The sequence below is a fragment of the Coffea eugenioides genome, chromosome 5 (assembly GCF_003713205.1).
Source record: "Coffea eugenioides isolate CCC68of chromosome 5, Ceug_1.0, whole genome shotgun sequence".
NCBI lineage: Eukaryota > Viridiplantae > Streptophyta > Magnoliopsida > Gentianales > Rubiaceae > Coffea > Coffea eugenioides.
In genome coordinates, this window is record NC_040039.1 from 46,424,389 (window position 1) to 46,447,382 (window position 22,994).

Consider the following 22,994-nt stretch of genomic DNA (forward strand, 5'->3'; position numbering starts at 1 on the left):
AGGAGCGCTGTTTTCAGGTGGACGAGGCCAGCAGCACTTTCATAACGGCTAGTTTTGACGAAATGTAGGAAGGCACGATTTGATCAAAGGTCCGAAATCCAAAACATAATACGGGTTGTCTAGAATGCCCGAACCGTAATCCAAACCCAAGTCGATCTTTGATAGTAAAAATAAATAAATAAATAAAATCGTCATATATTATTCATCATGTTACGTGACATGATTTAAATCTGTTAGTCGTAAAGAAAATGAAAATTGTACGCTGATAGTATATAAAAAAATAAATTATAATTTGATATTTTTCAACATTTTGTTGCTAGTACTACAAGATGAGCCATTGAGCTAAGATTTCTAAACTTGAATTGCTAACTTTTGCCTACATTTATCATTATATATATTATTCACGCCCCACTAATTTTCTACAAATGCATTTCGGGAGAGTTTTAGGCATTCAAACATTTAAAATTTGTCTAGCTGTGTTTGGATCAAGGGGGGGTTTGTTTGAATTACTCGGGAGATATTTTGGTTTGTAATCCATTAACTATTTGATACATTCAAAACCTAAAATAATTAGAGGAGTACAAATCCAAACATATATCTTCCAAATTATCTACACAATTTAGAGAGATTTGAAATTTTTGGTCAAATTTCTCAATCCAAAACACAGCTAGCATAAAGTAAAATATCTTTAGCTAATTTTTTTTTGGGTGCGATTAATTTAGCTAATAAAACGTTAAACAGGGTGTCAAATCTAATTTCGCTATAATAAAACTCTCTGTATGTTTTTAAAAACATATAAGTTGAGCTTCTAATCATTTGACATTACCAAGTATTAACTTTCGTGGGTTAAAGCTATGAAATATTTTGAGAAGAACCTAGCTATCTGGATCTTTTCATTATTATTATCTTCTTCTTTTTTCTTTTTTCTTTTTTTTAAGTTTTGACTCTTTCATTTTTAAAGTGTTCCTTTCGTGCAATGCTTGTGTTTAAAACTTTAGCATAATTATTGCCTTTGTATGTGAATTGAGGGCAACTACAAAAGCGACAAATGTACCAAAATCCCTTGCCAAAAGCTATTTCTACCTCAAGAAACTGCTTAGATGGCCGGGTAAAGAAATCAAAATTTACAAGAAACGACATAATTTTTTGACTATGCAAAAATAAAAAAGTTTTTGAAGTTAATTAATAAGCCATTCATAAATTTTGTGTCTCGGAATAGGTTGCTCAACATGGAGAATTTGAGGACCATCCATCCCATCCAAATAACCATGAGCTAAATTAAGTTCCAAACAACAATGAGATATAATTAGTTCCCAAAGATTTTTAATCTCACAAGGTTTCATTTTCATCACTTCTTGCATGCTTCATATTTCATATACATATATATATTTTTTGCTTTCTCCTACAACAATATAATTTGACTGGATGGAGGCTTCCTTGCATGATACTCCACCTTGCAAGTCACAACATATATAATTGGTGTCTGAAAGAAAGACAATTTCGTATGCATTTCATGAATTAGAACATTAGCAGTGTGTGTAGTTTTTTCGATGAGTTAAGAGAAAGGTAATTAATGCATAAAATCTTGGCAACTTATTAGTGAGAAGAAAACGAAATTTACATAATTAAGCAGACCATCAAGATTAAACCCTAGACGAAAATTGATTACCTTCACTTCAACATCATCAGATCAGTAGTTGCAGACATGCAGTTGCTGTATATTGTAGATAACATGTTTGATAACTAATGTGAAACTCCAATTTTTGGTACTGAAAGATTTCTTTCGTTCCATATCTTTAATTTGTTGTATTTAAAAGCTAATAAGCTTCATCTAATGTTATTTTCTTGCTTTTCCTTCAACCCCAAGAAAAAAGGAAAGAAAGAAATAAGAAGCTATATATGTTTTTGAATTTTCAACTGTCTTCAAAACTCACAAAGCTTGCACGGGGACAAAACAAAGAAAAATCTTTATGAACTTCTTTGGACTAGATGATCATCATTGCAGCTACTCCAGGAAGGATTTAGACAAATCATATATCATTAAAAGTAATTAAGTAATCATCGTCCGGATTAATGATATATATATGCATAGGATGGATTTTTCATACCACATCAAATTTGATGAATAGGTATAAACAGAGGAGAGAGCCATTTCACCTTGCTGAAAGAAGTCGAATAGCTCATTCCTTGACGCCCATAGGTCATACGTACAACGAGATAGCATGAAGGGCATCTTTCATGGTTGATTGCTACGTCAACCTTCGTGGTACTTCCCCAATAAATTATTTTCTTGTGCCCTCCCATCTTTTAATCCCGATTATTCAAGCATTGGTCATAGAATTAATTTGTATTACAAGTTTTTTTTTTTTTTTTGAAAAAAAAAACCCGCTAGTTGCACGTGGAGATTAATTGTATAGGCTAAACATTGTGAAGCCAATATGGAATTTTTTGAGATCTTTCTTTCAACAATTGCAATTGAGCATTTGACCTTCAAATAAGTTGTCATTTTCTTGTACTTACATTTTTAATGTGACGTAGTATTCGAAGAAATAAAGAGCATACTTTTAAAAGTTTATAGTGATAAAGTGTGACGGTCCAAGAAATCACGACACAAAATGTGATTAACCTAGCTATAAATTTTTTTTTTTTTTGAAAGAGCAGGAAAGACTAAACAGAGAGTTGTACTATAGGTTAGAGGAGGATTGGGTTGGATGGTGAAGTGGGAGGAGTGATAAGTAGAACGTTCTAATTCAATACCTTCCACTTAAAAAAAAAAAAAGATTTGTACTATAGGATGATTTTGTATTTCTCTTATTCCTTAGTGGGAAAGCTATAACTATCCCCAAAAAATTGGACGTTCAAAATGATAAAAAGCACCTTTTCTGCTCTTATAAAAAAAAAATCTCCAATTCTCAAGAAAAACAAGTTAAAACGGCTAGAGGTCAAACAACAATATTGCATGTCGATCTAGGCGGAGGAGGAAAACAAAGGTACTCTTGCAAAAGTAGATAAAAAAAATTTTTTCCAAGGACCTGCAAGAGTAGATTTGAAACCATTTATGAGATGCATGCCATCATTAATTAGGTTAGTCGGCAATAAGCTTGGATACCTTGCATTTTGCGCAAAGACACAGGATCTGATATGACCTTCTCAAAAAATGGTACGCATCTCGAGATAATATCCTAGACCGTCTCGTCTCGGTTCCTCTAGTCGATTCTAGTCACGCCATTGGAGGCATACAATTTCATCCATGCAAAATTTTCCTCAAAAAACAATTAAGTGAATACAAAATTAAATGCCATACTTTACTAACACTTTCGTGCCCGCGCACAATTGAACTGCCAATTTAACAAAAAGGTGCCGTTTACAGGAAGTCATGAATGCTTTGAAGATTGCTTCATCCCTTTCAGCAGTTGCAGATAGATTCAAACGACTTCGGTTACTTTTACAGCACAAATGAGAGGACATCAATATACGATCAAAATGGGAAGATCCAAAAAGGACTACAAGGGGTGGGGAATAAGTAGGGCAATTAACAGACATTGGCAGTACATATGAGAATGAAAAATCTAAATCACAAATTTGATACTTCCGAAACCCTAGCCTCAACGAGCACGTGAAAAAGTTATACGCCTTCAAGGCACTATAATGACAACATGAGAGCCTCCTGGTATACAGTATGGTGCAGAAAGATTTTGTAGAAAGAAATACAATGAAAAAAGTCGAACTTCCTCCAGCTACAGTACTACTACAGGCCACTGTTCTCCAGCTGCTAGCAAATGATGATCGCTCCAAGGTACCTCTTCAATCAATCTTCACTGATGAGAAGAGATAATGGACAAAATAAAATGATGTGAGGAAACCAATTGTACCAGTAGCCAGCATGACTGCAATTGCCATGATAAGGGAATAGCCAAGATAAAGTATTGCTGATACTGGTCCACTTAAACTCTTCAGGTCAAAGACCAAGTAATTGATGGAGTACAAGAACACGTACAGGGCAACAGAACCTGAGGCATAGAATGCTTTCCACCACCACATCCAGTCCTCGACACAGAGATGCATATAAGTGAGTACCACTGAAACTTCAGCACAAACAACTACTAGCAGCAGTAGAACAATTAGGAGAAAACCAAAGACGTAATAGAACCGTCCAAGCCAGATGCTAGAGAGAATGAAGAAAAGTTCAATAAAGAGAGTTCCAAATGGAAGAGTTCCAGCACCAAGGACCAGAAGCCAAGATGGGTATTTGCGAGCAGGGATTTCCCTAGGAATCTGGTTGGTTCGCACTGGGTATTGGATGGGCTCAGCTCTAGTACCCAGGAAACCTCCCAAAAGGGTGAGGGGGACTGAAATGCAGAACCAGAGTGACAAAAGAACAAAATACAAGGAAATTGGAATAGCACCAGTACTATTACTTCCCCAGAGGATGAAATTCAGAGCAGTGAGAATAACAAAAACAATCCCAGGGAAGAAGCAAGCAATTGACCAAGAAACCGACCTCCACCCTTCTGAGGTACCCTTAATAGTTCTCCAGAGACGTACACCAGCATACCCAGCAGCAATTCCCAGGAAAAGATACAGAAGTATCATTCCTGTCAGCAGCATACCTCGTGAAGCTGGTGACATAAACCCAAAGGCTGCAAAGACAATAGTAACAACTGCCATTCCTAGAATCTGAACCCCATCTCCAACCATCACAGAGAGTAGTTTGGAGTGATTTGGTTCCCTGAACACATCACCCACCACAAGTTTCCATCCAGAAAGCTCTTCATTCATTTGAGCCTGAGTTTCTTTATCCAATTCCTCATACCTGGTCAGATCCCTCCTAACAGTCCTCAAGAAGATAACAAAAACAATACCAGCCAAGAAGAAGATGACCATCAATGAGTTAAGGATTGAAAACCAGTGAACACGGGCTCCTTCCATCTTCAAATAAGCATCCCATCGAGAAGGCCATCTAGTATTGCTTTTCTCAAATTCAACCTCATAAGTAAATGAAACCCTTTCTTGCTGCCTTATTATTTGAGCCTTATCAAGCTCTGATGGACAACTTGTAGGTTCTATACTGTCATACATATGAAGCTTTTCCATCTTATCAGGATCATACTTAATACTGCAGGGAATAACCTCAAAACCAACAATCTCATACCCAGAGGCCTTCTTTTTATCTGCCTCAGAAATGACGCCCATACCTTCTTCCCCAGTACCAATTATCTGCACACCAGCTCCTTCATATTCATGAATGAAAACCTTAAACTTGAGATGATTGATGATGTAATCATTTTCACTACCTAGTGGCGTGTAGCCAACTGGAAATCCTGTCCACTGGATTCTAACTCCATTTTGGGTGGCATATCTCAGAGCAGGTAAATTGTCCAGAATAACATTCACTTGATATAGATCACGAGTTCTCTGTTTCAAAAGCTTGACCTCATGCTCGCTCAGCGGGGGCGTAGTGCAGAGGTAAAGAGATTCATTAACGCTCATCTTGAAACGGTAGGGAGAATTATCAATCTGGTCTCCCAGAAGTAGTTCACCAAGATTCTCGGCACTTTTCTTAATTCCACCTTGAGGAGGGCAATAAGGAAGACTATAATAGCTGAAAGGAAGCTCAGTCTCAATTGAAGTCAATGAATTAACCTTGACATATAATACTTCTCCAGTTGTATATGTATGCATGTAGGTACCCGGCAGATAAAACCCATTACAGATATTTGATACCAGAACCAAGTAAACGAAAGCAGCCCAATACTTCCTTTTAAAGATCGATGGCAATGCCATTGTTCAATAAAAGGAAAAGGAAGTGGAATCCTTCAAGTTGCACCTGTTCTAATCCACAATAAATGGACTAGAAAGCATCAACCCCTACATGCACAAAACTTATTTGAGTTAGCTTTTGCTGCCATATCTTCCAACTTCAGGATTCATCTGACTGACTTGCAAGGCAACCAGTTTGGCCAGATTCTTCGATGAAGAGGTAAGCACAATCAGGTTCATCAATTCAAATTCTTCCAGCTCAAAGACTAATCAACAAACTAAGTCTGCCTAATGAAGCAATAAAAGAAGATGCTAAAGTTTCACACAGTTAAAAAAAAATCAATAATTCCGTTTTTCTCAATTAACCCTCTTCTTGTCCAATATACGCAGCTAGGAACTCGCCTGCTACCATCAATACAAATCCACATTTGCTTTGCAGCTCAACAACTTCAGATCTATCTCTTATCTGCAACAACACTACGCAGACACGCAAATAAATGTACCTCCTAATTGCTACCCTGCCTATTGATCATCCATCCACATACAGCTACAACCAACTAAAGCTTTTCCATTGAAATAGTAGAAAAGTAAAATTAACCGCGTCGCCAGCCGCATTAATCCAGATTTCAATTTTTTCCAACAAGTTAAATTTTACACACAGCTATAGCTAACTAACACTATACAGGGCAGACAAAAATCAGTCATAATCGAATAAACATGATCACAAGATCGATAGACTGAATCAGTCAAACTTCACATACTCTGATAAATCGGAAACAAACTAAACAAACGTTCTAAAATGTAAACTTGACATAGATCTATCCATTCAACCAAAACAAGAACTTCCAAGCTAACAAAAACACAAATAGTTTTATCTACCGAAGGTCAAGCCACATCTTCCTAAAACGAACAACTGTAAAAAATATCCATTGTAACAACATTAATTTTTAAAGGAGACAAAATAAATAGTACTAACGAACGACTGAGCAAAAAAACCTTGTCATAAATCAATCAGGAATTAACACAGATCTGATACTCAAATTTACATGCATACCAGTGGCGGATCTGGAAATGAGACGAGGAAGTTTGAGCGAGTTGAGCCGGAACGAGTGGCGAGTTGGATCGGGAGTTAGGGTTAGCCAAGGGAAATGGACTGGTAACTAAATTGGAGCAAAAGAAGAAAGGAGTTGAGTCGGTACATTGGGATGGGCGTAGGCGTATATCTATATGTTGCGTCGAGTCGATGAAAGGCTGGTGGTGGGTTTAGTCTTCTTTAGATTTAGATCTAAATCGGGAAATCCTTTTAGGCTCTTTTTTTTTTTTTTTTTATAAGAATTGCACCCTTGTGCTACAAACTAGAAAAAGAAAAATGGTGCCGGTTACAGCTATTAATAAACCGAGCAATTCGGGAATATGTTCATTTGAGTTTGAAAAAAAAGATCAATCATTTAAAAATGAATAAGTACGATTACAATATTAGACTCATTTAATAATAGAGTTGAGCATTAACATATTTGAGAACTAGTCGAATAGTTAGTGAACACATTTATAATTATAAAAATAAACGAACATAAATATAAATACATTTACTATTATGAAATATATATTATATTTTACTAAAAAATGTAATTAGACATAAATTAGTATTATTTATTTTTTTAAAACCAAGAAAATAGAATTACACCTATTCTAAATAATATATTATTTATTAAAAATATAATTAAATCATCTTTAAATTCGACTTCGAATTCAACTTTGACTCATTAAATTACAAATAAACGAATAAAATTCAAATAATACTTAAAAAGCTCGTTTAACATTCGAGTCGAATTGAAACACCAAGTATTCGATTTGAGAGTTTTACTATTGACTTTTTTACTCTCTCTTTTTCCTAGGTGGAAATAAAGTTGGATTTGGGCATTAGGAGCCGGAGTCTCTTCAAATAGTTTTTCTTTTTCACATTTCATTTTGAGAGCTTTTTCCCTTTTCTGTTTTAACAAAATAAGTTTCATGTAAACTTAAATATTACTGACATGTTCTCCATTGCCCCCACGGGGTTAGCCACATGGTAGCAACGTTCCCTTGGGACTTTCAGGTCTCGGGTTCAAAACTACGCTATAGGGACTCCTGTGCACTTATCGTGCCTTGGTCGGGTTGAGGCGCCGGGCTCGGGTCACAGAGGATTAATCGGGCCCCGTAAGAATTGATCCGGACATCCCTGTGTCGATAAAAAAAAAAGACATGTTCTCCATTGATTATTTGAACTGATGTTAGGTTTAAATTGTGACGTCAAATAATCCTTTTTTTTATAATGTTCTCATTTGCTTTTTTGCATGTAGATATGAAAGTTTTTAGATATTAAAAAAAAAAAACTAAATTCTAGAACTTACTGAAGAGTAGTTTTAATTGATTCTGATTTTTTTTCTATATTCACTTCTGCAAAATTTAAGAATATTTCGCGCATTGTTCAAGTAGGGTAAAAAGGTACTTTACATTTAAGGAACGTGATCACAAACAACGTGAAAAATTTTCTGCCGAAAACTACAATCCAAACAAGGCCTTGGGGACTTTCTGGCATTTGGGGCTTATTTGGGGTTTTAGCTCTTCACACTCGCACCATCGCTTCTCTCCCCGAGTATTTTAGTCTTTCTGCCACACTTTTCTCATTCTCTTCCATTTCACTTTCTGCTAAAGTCAGGTTTCTTACTCTCTGCTTTCTCGTCTCTCTCTCTCTCTCTCGCACACAACATCCACTCACTCAAGCACGCCAGGCTCATAAAAACAGAATAACTAGTCCACTCAGGCTGTGTTGACCCTAAATAATTTATAAGGCAAGCATCAACTTTTCTGATATGTATTCTTCCATTTAAATGATTCTGTATACGTGTATTTGTAATTCTGTTTCTCTTACCCTCCATTAAATGTATATATGTCTACAATATGATTTGCTCATGAATATTCTGGCTTTGGATTTGCATTTGCTGAAACTAGCTCCATGAAGTTTACAGCTTTTTTGTTTTAGGGAATTAAGAAGCTGTGTTCTGTTAGTATAATGGCTCAATTAGAAATACTGAAGGCAAATATTTACTTTTTCTTTGTTTTATTGTCTTAAAGAAAAAAATGGACTTGTGGATTGAGGGATGAAATGGAAGGGGGGAAGGTGTAGTTTTGGTTATCTTAATTTAGTTCTCCATTTAGTAGATTTGTAAGTCTCATTTTTTTTATTTATCAAGGAAAAGAAATGAGGAGGAAATCACATGCCCATTTTATTTATCCTTGTTTATTTTTTCTATTTGAAAACCAAATACGCACTAAGCAGTTTGTTGTATTGCTACAAGTTTCAGGTAGTGGTAAAGCGCATTTTCTATTGTAATGGCTTTTGTTCGTGGTTTGAAACGTCCCATTGAGATCTTCTGTAAGAGGAGGATGAATACCCCTGTTCATTCTGGACTTGGCTACTCTGCTATGGCGTGTAAAGGGGCTTACTTTCCTGATTTTAGAGAGAATAAATGCCCATTTGGTTGTAATTGTGCCAACGCATTTTGCAGTCACTGCATTTCTGCTAGAAGATACTCTACTGAAGTATCTCCTTCAGAACAAATGAATCTTATAAAGCAGTTGAGAGAAAGAACAAGTGCTCCCATTAAAGAAGTCAAGTCAGCTTTGGTTGATTCCAACTGGGATATTGGCAAGTTTATCACAGAACTCTTCTTTTCAATTTTCCTCTTGTTTGGTTTAGCTAGAATTCTCCATGTTCATTGACAAAAGATGGTGGAAATATGCAGAGTCTGCCCAAAAGGAACTGAGGAAAAGAGGGATTGTTCTTGCATCCAAAAAGGCTTCTCGAACTGCTGCCGAGGGTTTGCTGGCACTGGCACAGAATGACAGGAAGGCTGCTGTGATTGAACTTAATTGTGAGACAGATTTTGTTGCCAGGAATGAAATTTTTCAATACTTGGTCAGTCTGATAAGTCTACTATTTTTCCTTTTATTAATTTAGGTGCCTTTTTTTCATTATTTTATATACAGTTTTGAAAAGCTTTTGAAAATCTAAGTTGCAGATATTCCAGTTGTGAAACAGATTTGTGATTGTTCCCCGAGTGAAATAGATGTTTTCAAGTTCTGACAATTTTGGAACCTCTTTTTTAAGCTCCTACTATCTTGCCCTGCTCTTGCTAGTCATTATATTCATCCCTAACTTGTGGTTTTCTGCAGGCCCTATCTTTGGCAAAGGTAGCTTTGTTGGTCGATGGTACACGGCAGCCTTCTGGTGCTCTTCATGTTGGACCTGAACTTTTTGAGGTGCTTAGTCTTTTCAGTTTGTATTATGCAGAGAACTAAATTTAACTTTTGCTATTTTGAACTTTTCAACTGCTCTTGGTTCCCCAACCGAGTTAATCATTTGAGATTATCATTCAGGTTTATATGTTTCATAATTTTAAGGTGTAACACTATGGGTAGTTCTATATCACTGATTTATCTTTACAAATTTGATAATGTTATGCAGCATGATAGCCTCATTGACAGTAATATTTTCCCCCAGTTACTAGAAGTTAACTACTTATATTACTTCTTCTGTACAATTGTAGTATAGATTCTTTATTTGTTAGTTGATCTTTCTTTGAGAAGCTGATGTTATGTCTCGTGATCCTATCACTAATTGAACTACTCCTTGGTTTGAAATCCCAATATTGATGCTGAAGTACATGCTGAAACTCCACTTGGACTGGGGAAAGGTGATAGTGATGGTTCAATTTTGTTGTGGCTGCATGCTGTAAAATCTTTGTAGCAGCGATGAACTAGTTCATTTATGCTGTCATGCATCTTGAAATCTATTTCCTTCTAAATCCTGTGTGTGGAACTTGTTTGTCTGTCTAAATAGAACTTGTTTGTGGAGCTTGTAATCGATTTATGTACGCATGTTGCTCCACTAAGAATTCAGATTATGCCAACTACCTTATTTATTTTGCAATTTCTTCACAGGAGTTGAAGATAAACTTTCACCATCCCAAATTAAGTGGAGAGAGAACTGTTCAAAATGCAATTACAGAGGTTGCTGCAATGATGGGAGAGAATGTCAAGCTTAGAAGGGGTTTTGCAATGTCTGCACCTTCATATGGCATCCTGTCTACCTATCTACATACAAGCCCACAACCAGGTAGAGTTAGTTTCACGTTCACGACTTTAGTGTATTGGAGAGAGAAGGGTAATGGTTGCGCATGATAATTGCATCTTTGCTTATCATGTATGTTTATCTTTAAAATAGTAGCAAGTTTCTGAGAGATGTTCTGTTATTTTCTTGGGCTAGCATTTGTCTGGCAAAGAAAATAGCGCCTAGAGCTATATCTTGATGTTAACCATTAAGCAGGTGTGGGCCGGATTGCTGGGCTTTTGTCCCTTGAAGTGGAGGATCAGAATGCTTCAGTGGATGCTCTTCAGCATGTTGGATCAGAACTAGCAATGCATGTGGTGGCAGCAAAGCCTTTGTTCTTAACAAAGGATGATGTATCTACCGAAGCAATGGAGAGCGAACGTGAGATTCTCAAATCTCAGGTACTCTTTAATGCCATTAAAACACCCCCTTTCGCTACTGAAAGAGATCCAGATAAAGCTATAAAGGCAGCCTGGCTGCATAAGTCACTTTTTAATTTATTTGTGCGAACTTCCTTTTAATTTGTCGATCCTTATCACGTCCTTAACAAATGGTAGATTATATGATTTAGATCATATTTTTCCACTGTACCAGAGAGAGCCCAAATGATGGTTGAGAATAGGGATATAATCTGTGGTTATGTTTGTCAAATGGTAGATCTTCTATGTGCTAATTTGAAATATAGCTTTCATAACTCCAGATTAATTTATTGATCTAGTTATCCGTTGCCTTCTTTAGGCAGAAAGTACAGGGAAGCCTCAGATGGCTGTAGAGAAGATGGTTGAAGGACGCCTACGCAAGTATTTCGAGGAAGTAGTTCTAATGGAACAAAAGTTCATTGTCAATGATACTCTAAACGTAAAGGTATAAGAGTGTCTTTCCTTTTAGGCTCCGAATTTTCTTACTCTTTTCTCTCAACTTATAATCAATCTACTGTCTTAGGTGGTCCTCAAGTTGTTTGTTATAAGATTATATTTCTATCTTCTTATACCTGTCAGGCTACTTTCTTGTCTCAGGGTAGTCCATGCTCCTGCCAAATATTTATTGTCATTTCTCCGCATCTTCATTCTATGATCATCATCTTCTACTTTTCATCTCGTAATTGTCTTCTGAATTTGAAAATGTTAGTTACTAAAGTTTGTGAGAGGTTCTGCAAAACACCACAAGCCCTTTATTATGCTCATATCCATCAGAGAACTTAAAGTTGTCTTTTCCAGTAATCTTGATGGTTTCTAGACAATAGAATTGTAATCAAGCATATACCTATGGGACTAGGGATTAAACTTCTCGTCTTGGTGCCACTCAAGGTTGTGCAACATTCAGTGTATCCGAGAATAGTCATGGGTAGGATTATGTGCTTGGTGTTTTCTCATGATAAGCGACAATATGTTGTGCAACAATATTTCAACCACCTGAACCTATGTAGTTGCGTAAATTCTGCTAATGTTAAGTGGGTTTAGGTTCATTAGTTTTTGCTATGGCTTTAAAATAGACATGGAGACTCTGCAATAACTTTTGCATATAGAAGCTATAGCACTTCCTCAGCCCAAAGTTGTAATTTAGATGTGTAGTTAATACTTGGATGTGGTGGTATATATTTCAGCTTTATTTCACTGAAATGAAGCAGCTCCTGAAATAACTTCTACCATTTTATACATGCTCATGCAGACTTTATTGAATAACCTGTCAAAGGAAGTGGGCTCACCTGTGAAGGTTGGAAGCTTTTTAAGAGTGGAAGTTGGAGAAGGCCTTCAAAGGTAAATGCTATGAAGATATTTACCAACCTATGTTATAGTTATTCTATCTGCTGATACTCTTGCTTCAAGTAATAATTTGTGTGGACTCTTCTATGAGCCACGTTCTTGTACTAGTACTTGAGAGACCCCTTTTGTAATGGTTTAATGGATTTTAGAGCACTGAGAAACGTTGTTAAACACTACAAGCTGTTTTAGTAAAGAATGACATTCCTCTTCCTTGTTTTGGGTTGCTTGTTGGATAAACAGACTTTCTAGTTTCCCACGTGGCAAGGTAATTGATATCCTTGTTGCTGTGGCTAGATTGTTTGTGGGTTCAGAATCAGGATATTACCTGTTTGATCATTTATAGGATTTTTTGTTGTGTGGAAATTTATCAAAGATCAGTTATTTCTCAGAATGAGGTACTGTAAGAATAAATTATAGTCTTTTTGAAATTCAGAACAGCGGGTGAAAGGTTAAAACATTAATAGTGAGTGTTTGGATCACTTAAGTTAATATTATCTTGCTCATAAGTAATTATTTCTTCCCTGAGGCTATGGGAGTTGCATTAATAGTTCAAAACTTTGGATATGTTGCTTGTTCGTCCCATCTCCTACCACCAAAGGAGCTAAATAACAACTAGGGGAAACCAAAGCTAGTCTACTGGAGAAAGCATTGCATGCACAGTTAACCAAGGGTGCTGCGGAGATTAATTTGGCTTGTTTGATGTTATTATGACCTTCAACAAGAAAAAAAGTTGTGTTAATAGTTTTGAAGTCAATGCGAGTTTCCAACAGCACTCAAGTAATTATCTAATTAATGTGTCTCATAGCCCTAATGCAAGATTGTTGTTCCTATGTGTTCTGATATTAAGGATCAGTGATACTATTTGTGAACAAAGGAGTGAAATCATGAAATTCCTGATACTCAATACTTCATTAGAGTGCGAATCTTCAAAGACAGGTCCAAAGAAGAGCAAACATTTATGGGGAGGGGCATGTGAATTGAGTTTCTTGATGGTTTCCCATTTCAATTTTTTTTGTTGAATTTGGTGTATTGCCGTGAATGTGCTTGTACTTTATTTTTTCTCATCTCTTTTTTGTCAGTGCTTTTGATTTCCCCTTGTTTTTCCAAAATTAATCGATGTTGTGCTGGTACCTGGACAACACTATTGCTTGCTTTATTATTTGTAGTGAGTACTTCATGTTAATACTTGTATTTTCTAATTTCTCGTTGCTTGCAGGCTTGAATCATCCAACGCTGGTGAACCGTTGGCTCAGGCTGCTTAGTTTGGCAAGTTGCTTTGCAGGCTTGAATTATCCAGTGCTACTGAATTTTTGGCTCAGGGTGCTTAATTGGGCAATGTTGCGCAATCTTAGGAAGCCACCATTAACACAACGAGTATATATTGAATTGAGTTTTTGCTTTTCACCGGCTAGATGATCAATTGTCTGTTCCTTTATGTCTTTCAATGTGGAATTTTGTAAAATTCCCTTATTAGGAATGGAAACTAATTTTCATTGCATATACTTCAGCAATGAAAAGAGGCATTGTAGCTTCAAAATAATAAGCATGAACTTCTTGATGTCCAACTTTATGCTGTGTTGTCATATTCTCTGCAGTCAGTCAGAATATGGGATATAAAAGTAACAACTCTACATACAAATTAGGATCCTCAATACTGGTTATTCTATTCTATAGAAAGCTGGATTACCTCTTCTTTTTTTTTTGTTCTTTTAAAATGGCTCTTCTTTTATTTTTTATTTTAAGCTACTATTAGCTTGGATTTGCAGATACGGTCTTATTTATTTGTTTAATTAATCAGAACTCGCCATGTAAATAAAACATTTGGTTATCATTTTGCAGCAGTATTGCTATGCTAAAAATTTCTGGGAAAAAAAAAGGTAAAGGATTATATATTGTTTGCTTCGGACTCCAGGAAAGAGAGAAGATATCAACCTTCCCAGTTCCCATGCCTTGTGATGCCTGTAGCGAATGAATGAAAATTCCTCTTTTTTAAGGACTTGTATGAGGTTTATCGTGTGGTGGCCTGCACATGCATTTAGCTACTCTAAAACAGGCTTTCGAACCAATTGAAGTTTCTCTGAGCTCAATGGTTTGGTTTCAAGGTTTTCAACATGTACTCGGTACAGATTACAGATGATATGCTAAATACTTTCTGCACATGAAGTTACAACTCTGATAATATAGTAGAAAAGGTTGTTTGGTGTTTGGGGGTTTTGGGGGGGGAGGGGAGAGAGTAGAGGAGAAATGGGAGCAGATGAGACTCTAGTGGAACTTGAGATTGGTCAATACATTGTTGTTCACGGGGTCAGACAAATGATCAAGAAGGTTTTGGTATGGTCCTACTCCTGTGACGAGACCTTGAACGAAGTAACCCACTATTGCCAACATGGCCAATCTTCCGTTCTTAATCTCCTTCAGCTTTAAGTCCCTCAAGGATTTCTCATCTTTTCCGAGCCCAAGAGGGTTGAAGAGGGGGCCACCAGGGTATGGAGGGTCACCAGAGCCTCCCAAGTATTTCTCGAAACCTAAGAAGTACTGCTTGCCCAAACACCCTGGCTTACACCAGTCCTGGAATCTCCTGTGCTCAGCGAATCCCATGAGTGCCAGCTCAAAGACAAATAAGGTGTAGGGATCTGCCCAGTAGTCATATGTACCAGCAGGAGGAATCACTCCAGTTTTGAACCAAGGAAGAGCTGTTTCAGGTGGAATGAGACCAGCTTTTCCGAGGATCTCAGGTGCAATTGCTCCTACTGCTCCCAACATGGCATATCGTCCGTTAATGACTTCTCCATATGCTAGCCATCCTGGCTCAATGAAGCCTCCAGGACCGTCGGGATCTGAGAGTCCCAGCGGATCAAATCCGTAGTCTCCAGGAAGGCTGCAAAAAGTCAAGAATCCATCAGCTATTAAGTCCACTTCTTTGTATCTAGTTTTGTGTGTGTGTAGAAACTGCGTAGGCAAGCGCCTTGAAAAGGAGATATTGGGATCGAGAACATTGAATTGAACCCCATAATCTGCTAGTGGTGAACAAGTGTATCAGATTGCTCTGAAGCTTAGTATTCAATACTGCTACAATCCTTGGATTCTTTACCTGCCATCCAAGTAAGAAAGGCTCTGTTTGGAGGCAAACCACAGCTGTCTGTCTGCTCCTTGCTGAAAGATAACATAAATTCAGTAAGCGTACATGGAGGACTAAGAAATTGAACTCCTCAGAATGGTATATATAGAAAATGAATGTGTACTCATATAATATGTCCTTATTATGACTAACGTTCTTTGTCAGGTTGAAATATAGACTGCTGAGGATGATATACAACTGCAGAGAATAAGGGTTTTTGTGCTGGGTGGGGGGGGGGGGGGGGGGGGGGGGGGGAGAGAGAGAGAGATATGTAGTTAGGGGGAGTAGCTTCAGCCAAACAAAAGCTTGAGATGAGTGGAGCGACCTTCCTCCTAGAATCTGCCTAGCAGCCTCTGCTGAAGCAGTAATAGATGAAGAGGAGACCAAAGCTTGTGTTGCCATTTTGATGGTGGAAATGGTGATGGTCTGCAGCTTGGCTACTCTGAATAAGAATAGCCTCCAAGATCAGACCTGAGTATGAATAAACAGAAGCCTGGGAAGTAAGGTGCAAGCTAGACCACTGAACTTCTTGTGGGGCCTTGTGAAATGCATCGAATATGTGGTGGAGATGAAGAATGCTGAGTTTCCTGATAGAATTCGTATCTTCATACCAAATAAAAATGGCACAAGTGGCATGGTTACTTGGATAAGAGATACTATTGGCTGGATACGGGGCAGGAGCGGTCCTCAGAAGGACCGCTCCTGAACGGTCCCCTCACAGAAAGAAAGGAATGGAGCAAAATAAGCCACGTCAACTGGTTGTGTTGAAGGAAAAAAACGTCACCGTTTGACGAAAGAAAAAAAATAAGATTGACGGACTCCGTTTCCTCTAAACGGAAGATTTGAAATTTTGAAAATGAAGTTGAAAATTTGAATTAGCCGCACAAAACAAAATCGAGAGAAGAAAGCAAGCTGGGTATGTCATTGTTGCTTGGCTGACGTGAAATTAGGTGGAGAGAGTTGGGTTATGGCATCAGAAGAAGAAGGAAGAAGGCAAACAGTTAGAATGCTGTAAAAGAAGGCCAACGATCTCTTCAGAAATTGTATGAGCAATGCGGGGAAGACAGTCGGCAAGGTAGAAGCGAATTAAAGAGGAAATTCATTATCTGACGTTGCCCACCATTTTTTGTGCAACTTAATAGCAGAAGCAACTGTGCATAAGGGCATTCGGTGAAACAAAAAGCTCTCAACGGGCCAAGGTAACGTGATTCAACCATATCAACAACTTTGTGAATCTTATACCAGCAACTTTTCTGAATGTTAGATTCAGTAAAGACATAATATGAAGATAATAGAACAATAGTCAATGTGTACTGTATGTGTGTGTGTGAGCGTGCAGTTTTGCAGTGATGAACTATTTAACAAGTGAATGAATGTACATGCTGTTGTAGATAAGTTACAGGTTATAACCACCCTATTACAATCTTTGTGCATCCACTAGTATTGGTCCATGGTCATCACGCAATCTTAGTTTGCCCCTCTGTTGAGTATGCAGTGTGTATAAAATGGAGGTCTGGGGTTTGACCTAGGAAAAGCAGAGGAAAAGATATATGTGAATAATAAATAGATGTACCTAGTTTTGTAAGTAAATTACATGATGTAAGAAATGTATTAGAATGAGTAAAAAATGCTTGTTTGGCCCTGAAAATGTAGAAATAGTAGAAAATGCACAGGAATTGGCTTAGGCGATTGTCAGTAACGAATTACATAACGTCCAATGAAACAAAGTACCTAGAACCTAAATATAATCACCAGAGTGGATGTACATATAGTTAAAATAGACTTACATGGAGTGAAAAATACATTACAGTCCGTATAACTTAGTATACATGGAGTTATATTTGTACATAGATAATGCCATTGTACTAGAGTAAAAGTAAAGTGATGTGAATCATTAATCATATCAATGGGAGTATTAATAGAATTTGGTTTACGAGTAATGTGTGTAACATAACATATTGTAAACGGTAATACACACTTATGTTGTCGTTTACATACATACTATTCATGAACTATTGTAAATTATGGTGTTGGATGCATAATTGGTAGGAGCAGAAGTAATGAATTGTAGAGAAATTGGCAGAAGATGGGACTCATGAGTTAGGAATGGAGTTCAACATGGAAGAGGATGCGTACAAGTTTTACAACAAATATGCCTTTAAAATGGGATTTAGTGTACGCAAAGACTATTTAAATAAAGACAAAGACTATTTAGTCTATTTTATGCGGTTGTCATTAACGAATGACATAAGGTCCAGTGAGCTAAAGAATTTAGAATCAAAATATAATCACCAGCGTGGATGTACATACAGTTAAAATAGACTTACATCGTGTGACCAATACATTACAATCCGTATAAGTTAGTGTACATGGAGTTGTATTTGTACACAGATTGTCTTAGAGTAAAAGTAAGGTGATGTGAATCATTAATCATATTGATAGCGTAATAATAGAATTTGGTATATGAGTAATGTATGATTCATAACACAATATGAATGGTAATATACATATATGTTGTCGTTTATGTACATACTGTTCATGAAGTGTTGCAAATTAGGGTGTTTGATGCATAATTGACAGGATCAGAAGTAATGGATTGCAGCAAATTGGCAGAAGATGGGACCCCTGAATTAGGAATGGAGTTCAACAGCGAAGAGGATGCGTACCAGTTTTACAACAAATATGCCTTTAAAATGGGTTTTAGTGTACGTAAAGACTATCTGAATAAAGACAAAGACGGCGTGACCACGTCTAGGAGATATAGTTGCTGCAAGGAAGGTGTAAAGCGCAAGTACGAAGGTGATGTGATGCCAAAGAGGACACGAGCGCCGACGAAAACAGGGTGTGGAGCTAAAATGGTTATCGTGTTGTTTAGAGGAACAATGAAGTACCGTGTGCATGACATTGTCTTAGAGCATAACCATGAGTTGCACATTGTTCAATGTGCGCACATGATGCCATCACAAAGAAAAGTGAGCGAGGCTCAAGGATTCCAAGCTGAAATAAGCGAGGACGCTGGGCTTTCATTGAAACAGAGTCATGAACTTATGGGAAAGGAGGCAGGTGGGATGGGAAATGTGGGATATACTCGGGAAGACCTGAAACGATATCTTCGTACTCGACGGGAAAGGAGTTTGAAATATGGAGAAGCAGGTAGCATGCTGAATTATTTTCAAGAGCAAACACTCGAGAATCCATCATTTTTTCATGCCGTACAGTTGGACTGTGAAGAGCAGATAACGAATATCTTTTGGGCTGATGCAGGAATGTTAATTGACTACAAATTTTTTGGAGACGTAGTCACATTCGATACAACCTACAAAACAAATAAAGAATACCGGCCACTTGGAGTGTTTGTGGGTTTTAACCAACATAGGCAAATTGTGATATTCGGTGCTGCCCTTATGTATGATGAGACTATAGATTCTTTCAAATGGGTGTTTGGTACATTTCTAGAAGCAATGTGCGGAAAGCGTCCAAGTACCATACTAACCGACCAAGATCATGCTATGGCAGCCGCTCTTTCAGTTGTTATGCCTGAAACATTTCACGGTCTATGTACGTTTCACATAAGGCGTAATTTTATGAAACATCTTGGCAATCACTACAAGGAAAATAGTGATCTTCCATACATGTTTGGTGCATGCATGTATGAGTTTGAAGAAGTGGAACAATTCAATAGGGTGTGGGAGGCGATGGTGAAGAAACACGATCTTGAAAATAATGAATGGCTCTCCGGATTGTATAGAATTCGTGATAAATGGGCAAGGTGCATGATGAAAGAAAGATGGACCGCTGGAATGCGAAGCACCCAACTCAGCGAAAGCCTAAATGCAGCAATTAAAAATCATTTGAAACTGGATCATGACCTTGTGCAGTTCTTTAGACATTTCAATCGGGTGGTTGATGAAAAGAGACATAATGAACTGATCGCAGAATATGAAATGAGGCAAAAGCTCCCCATGGTCGGGTTAAGGCAAACACCTATGCTCGTGCATGCATCAGAGACGTATTCACCAACCGTATTTGTTGCATTCCAAAATGAATATGGCGAGTCAACAGCTATGGTTATATTGAGACAGCAAGATGCAGCGATGATTGTGGAGTTTGCGGTCATGAGGTATGATGGAGGACCTGAAAGAATAGTGGTATTCAATCGGAATGATCTAAGTGTACGTTGTAGTTGCAAAAAATACGAGAATGAAGGCATTTTATGTGGGCACGCGTTGAAGGTGTTTGATACTGTGGGCATAAAAATAATTCCTCCTGAATACATTAAGAGGCGATGGACAAAAAGAGCTCGGGCTGGAGACTGTTTTGATCGGCGAAGACGGGAAGTTGTGGCTGATCCTAAAATAATGATTTCAACTCGTTATCGGGAGCTCGCTCCAGCCATGATTAAGGTCGCAACTCGAGCAGCAATGTCGGAGGACACCAGCAAAGTAGCAATCACTGTCATATCCGATTTGGCAAAGAGAGTTGAGCTCCTCCTCTCAGAAAGTGAAGAACAACCTTTGCAAAATCAAAAAAATCTGAATATGGAGGAACGGGATAAAATTGAAATTGTGAATGAAATGGGGGAGGCAGTAGTCGCAAGAGGCATTAAAAAACGAGGTGGTGGGAAGAAAAGTAGAGTGATGCGAAGTTGGATCGATAAATTTGACAGAGTAAAAAGAAAATCTAGATTATCAAGGACTACACAGACTACGGTATGGATCAAATTTTGGTACTCGGGGAACATTTATGCTAAAACTAAGTTATCGTTATGCTATTAACTAAAGTTTAGGTATCATTCATGATGAAATAATATTATTGCCGTGTCAATACTGTAGGCCTCAGAATCGGAGCCGACATCGGTTTCAATTGAGGAATACATGTTTATGGGATGTCGTTCATCTACTGACTCTGTTTCGGTTAGTATAAAACGGACATGACCGTTGCTTTTATTTGGATGTTTCTAACAGCATCAATAGTTACATTGATCTTACATTGTGTGATAATGTTGTTACGGCTGTCATCCCTCCTGATATACCTATTTTGACTGTCTTATACAATGATTTGGTCCATACGAAACTCGTAGACGCATTCAATGAGCCAGACAGTGAATGGCCCTCCAAACGCTATTGCTCCGAATATCGATGAAAGTGAAACGGTATGTATATATTTAGTAGTTAAAATAAAGACCTTCTTATTCGTGTAGTAGAGCTACCTTTTTTTTCGGGTTAGTATCAGAAACCTCCCTTGAGGTTTCTTCTAATCACACCTAGAACCCCTCATGTTTTCGAAATCACACTTAGCACCCCTGAAATGACAACTTTGGTATCATTATCAGCCCCTCATTATTTTTGTTCCACTTTTACCCTCCTTGTGAACTCTATTTATGTAACTCACATCCCTCCAACTTTTGTAACACTACAAAATCGTTCTTAAGCAGTGTAACATGTTTTGAACATTTTGTAATTTTATGTAAGCTTGTTGTACATCTTTATAATAGATTGTGTTTCTGTTATTAAGTTTTACAAATAATTCACATAAAGTTACACATTGTTTAAAAAATGTTACATTGATCTGAACGGTGATAAAAAAAATGTGACTATGGATTCTAATAATGGCAGCAATAGTTTCAATATGTGATTGTAGTTGTAAATAAACTTGCTCTTCCATTTTTATGAAAATGGAATCGTATAAATAGCTTTTTGTGCATCCTAATCGAATGGAGTTTGTAAGTTATTAATATTGCGATGCCCTATTATCAAGTAAAAATGGATTGCTAATGCTATATACTCATGAATTCCCATCATCTTTAAACATCTTTTAGATTATGTTATTATTCACTTAGAAATTGCAATTTTGACAATGGCACTATGCCCATTGCCAAAAGTCAACATCACTGGAAACTCTATAGCTATTTAATATTAGGGAGTGGGATAGGAACAATTGTTAGATCAACCATCCCTAAATCGTGTAACATTTTTTGAACATTTTGTAATTTTATGTAAATTTCTTGTACATCGTTACAATAGAAGTCTGATAAGTTGTTAGTGTACATATGAGTCCAATATGTAATAATCGTATTTGTGTTGATAAATTTTACACATAGTTCAATTAGAATTACACTTTGTACAAAAAATATTACATAATTACATAATAATTTTACATAATTTAGGGAAAACCTCAAGGGAGGTTTCCGAAATTAAGTCTACATAAATAGAGTTCACCATTGCGGGTAACAGTGGAACAAAAATAATGACTCGGCGGACAATGATACCAAAGTTGTCATTCCAGGGGTGCTAAATGTGATTTCGAAAATATGAAGGATTCTAGGTGTGATTAGAAGAAATCTCAAGGGAGATTTCTGATATTAACCCTTTTTTTATAGTATTGTAATGGTGGGCACCTGAAAGCTGTCAAATCATGCAAATTATGTAGTTAACGTATGCTCGCTTTAATAACATATTATTTTGTATTATTCGAAGGGTCACCGTTTGGCTAATCAGGGGCCTCCTAGAAGTGTCCCTACAGAATGGATGCATCCCAGATTTTCTATTTTTTCCAAGTATAACTCTGTAAGAGATGTCTTAATGGTCTGATATATCATTTTTATTATAATGTCTAGTCCAATTTAACTTTTTAAGTGAGCAATATAGGGATTGGTAATGATTTGTTGACAGTCGATTACTTATACTATGTAATGTAGGAGGAGCGTGCAGCACTTTTAACACACTGTGATGTTGATGCATATCATGTATTTGCACCTTCACCCCAGGTGATAAACTTTTATCGTTACAGCACATATTTGTGTACTGTTGTTAATTGGAGACTTGGATATCGTATATCATTAATCGTATGGTTCATTAATAATATTGCTGATTTACCATCGTTACGCATTTCAGGGAAGAAATAACACCCAGGGATTGCAACTTCGCGCTGACGTCGCCGCCCCCGAGAATGAGATTGATGAATGATGTGTAACTATATTTTGCGAACGAGACATTAGAGTGGTTATCCCAACTTAGGAATACTGCATATGTACGTGTTACAAGCAGTTAGTAGGGTGTTACAACTTATTGACGAGGTTGTACAGGCAGCATTGATATTTCACTCTTTTCAAATTTAGACAAGTGGATTACAATTGTAATCACATCTAGTGGTAGTAATCATCAATAGTTTGTATTGGGTTATATAACATTGTTAGGAAATT

General features: G+C 37.2%; 4 protein-coding genes across 4 annotated transcripts; 2 read left to right on the top strand and 2 right to left on the bottom strand.

Moving 5' to 3' along the window:
* Nucleotides 1-3,309: 3,309 nt before the first annotated feature.
* On the bottom strand, nt 3,310-7,040 carry LOC113770660 (transmembrane 9 superfamily member 12). Its single transcript, XM_027315189.1, has 2 exons — nt 6,815-7,040; nt 3,310-5,868 (listed from the first exon to the last, which is right to left on the bottom strand). The coding sequence occupies exon 2, from the start codon at nt 5,782-5,784 to the stop codon at nt 3,805-3,807; it is 1,980 nt and encodes a 659-aa protein (XP_027170990.1). The 5' UTR covers nt 5,785-5,868; nt 6,815-7,040; the 3' UTR covers nt 3,310-3,804.
* A 1,328-nt stretch (nt 7,041-8,368) lies between these two features.
* Nucleotides 8,369-14,374, top strand: LOC113770976 (elongation factor Ts, mitochondrial). The gene is made up of 9 exons (XM_027315609.1): nt 8,369-8,591; nt 9,105-9,448; nt 9,546-9,718; nt 9,976-10,062; nt 10,744-10,918; nt 11,129-11,313; nt 11,651-11,776; nt 12,581-12,669; nt 13,892-14,374. Exons 2-9 carry the CDS (start codon nt 9,133-9,135, stop codon nt 13,935-13,937), a joined length of 1,197 nt encoding a protein of 398 aa, XP_027171410.1. The 5' UTR covers nt 8,369-8,591; nt 9,105-9,132; the 3' UTR covers nt 13,938-14,374.
* Nucleotides 14,375-14,730: 356 nt separating this feature from the next.
* On the bottom strand, nt 14,731-16,267 carry LOC113770977 (chlorophyll a-b binding protein 8, chloroplastic). Its single transcript, XM_027315610.1, is given in 3 exon segments — nt 14,731-15,553; nt 15,767-15,867; nt 16,094-16,267. Coding segments are annotated over 3 exon segments (819 nt in total). The 5' UTR covers nt 16,196-16,267; the 3' UTR covers nt 14,731-14,937.
* A 2,117-nt stretch (nt 16,268-18,384) lies between these two features.
* LOC113771875 (protein FAR1-RELATED SEQUENCE 5-like) lies at nt 18,385-22,758 on the top strand. The gene is made up of 6 exons (XM_027316424.1): nt 18,385-20,502; nt 20,626-20,706; nt 20,874-20,945; nt 22,270-22,377; nt 22,491-22,559; nt 22,687-22,758. The coding sequence occupies exons 1-6, from the start codon at nt 18,385-18,387 to the stop codon at nt 22,756-22,758; spliced, it is 2,520 nt and encodes an 839-aa protein (XP_027172225.1).
* The last annotated feature ends 236 nt before the right edge of the window (nt 22,759-22,994 follow it).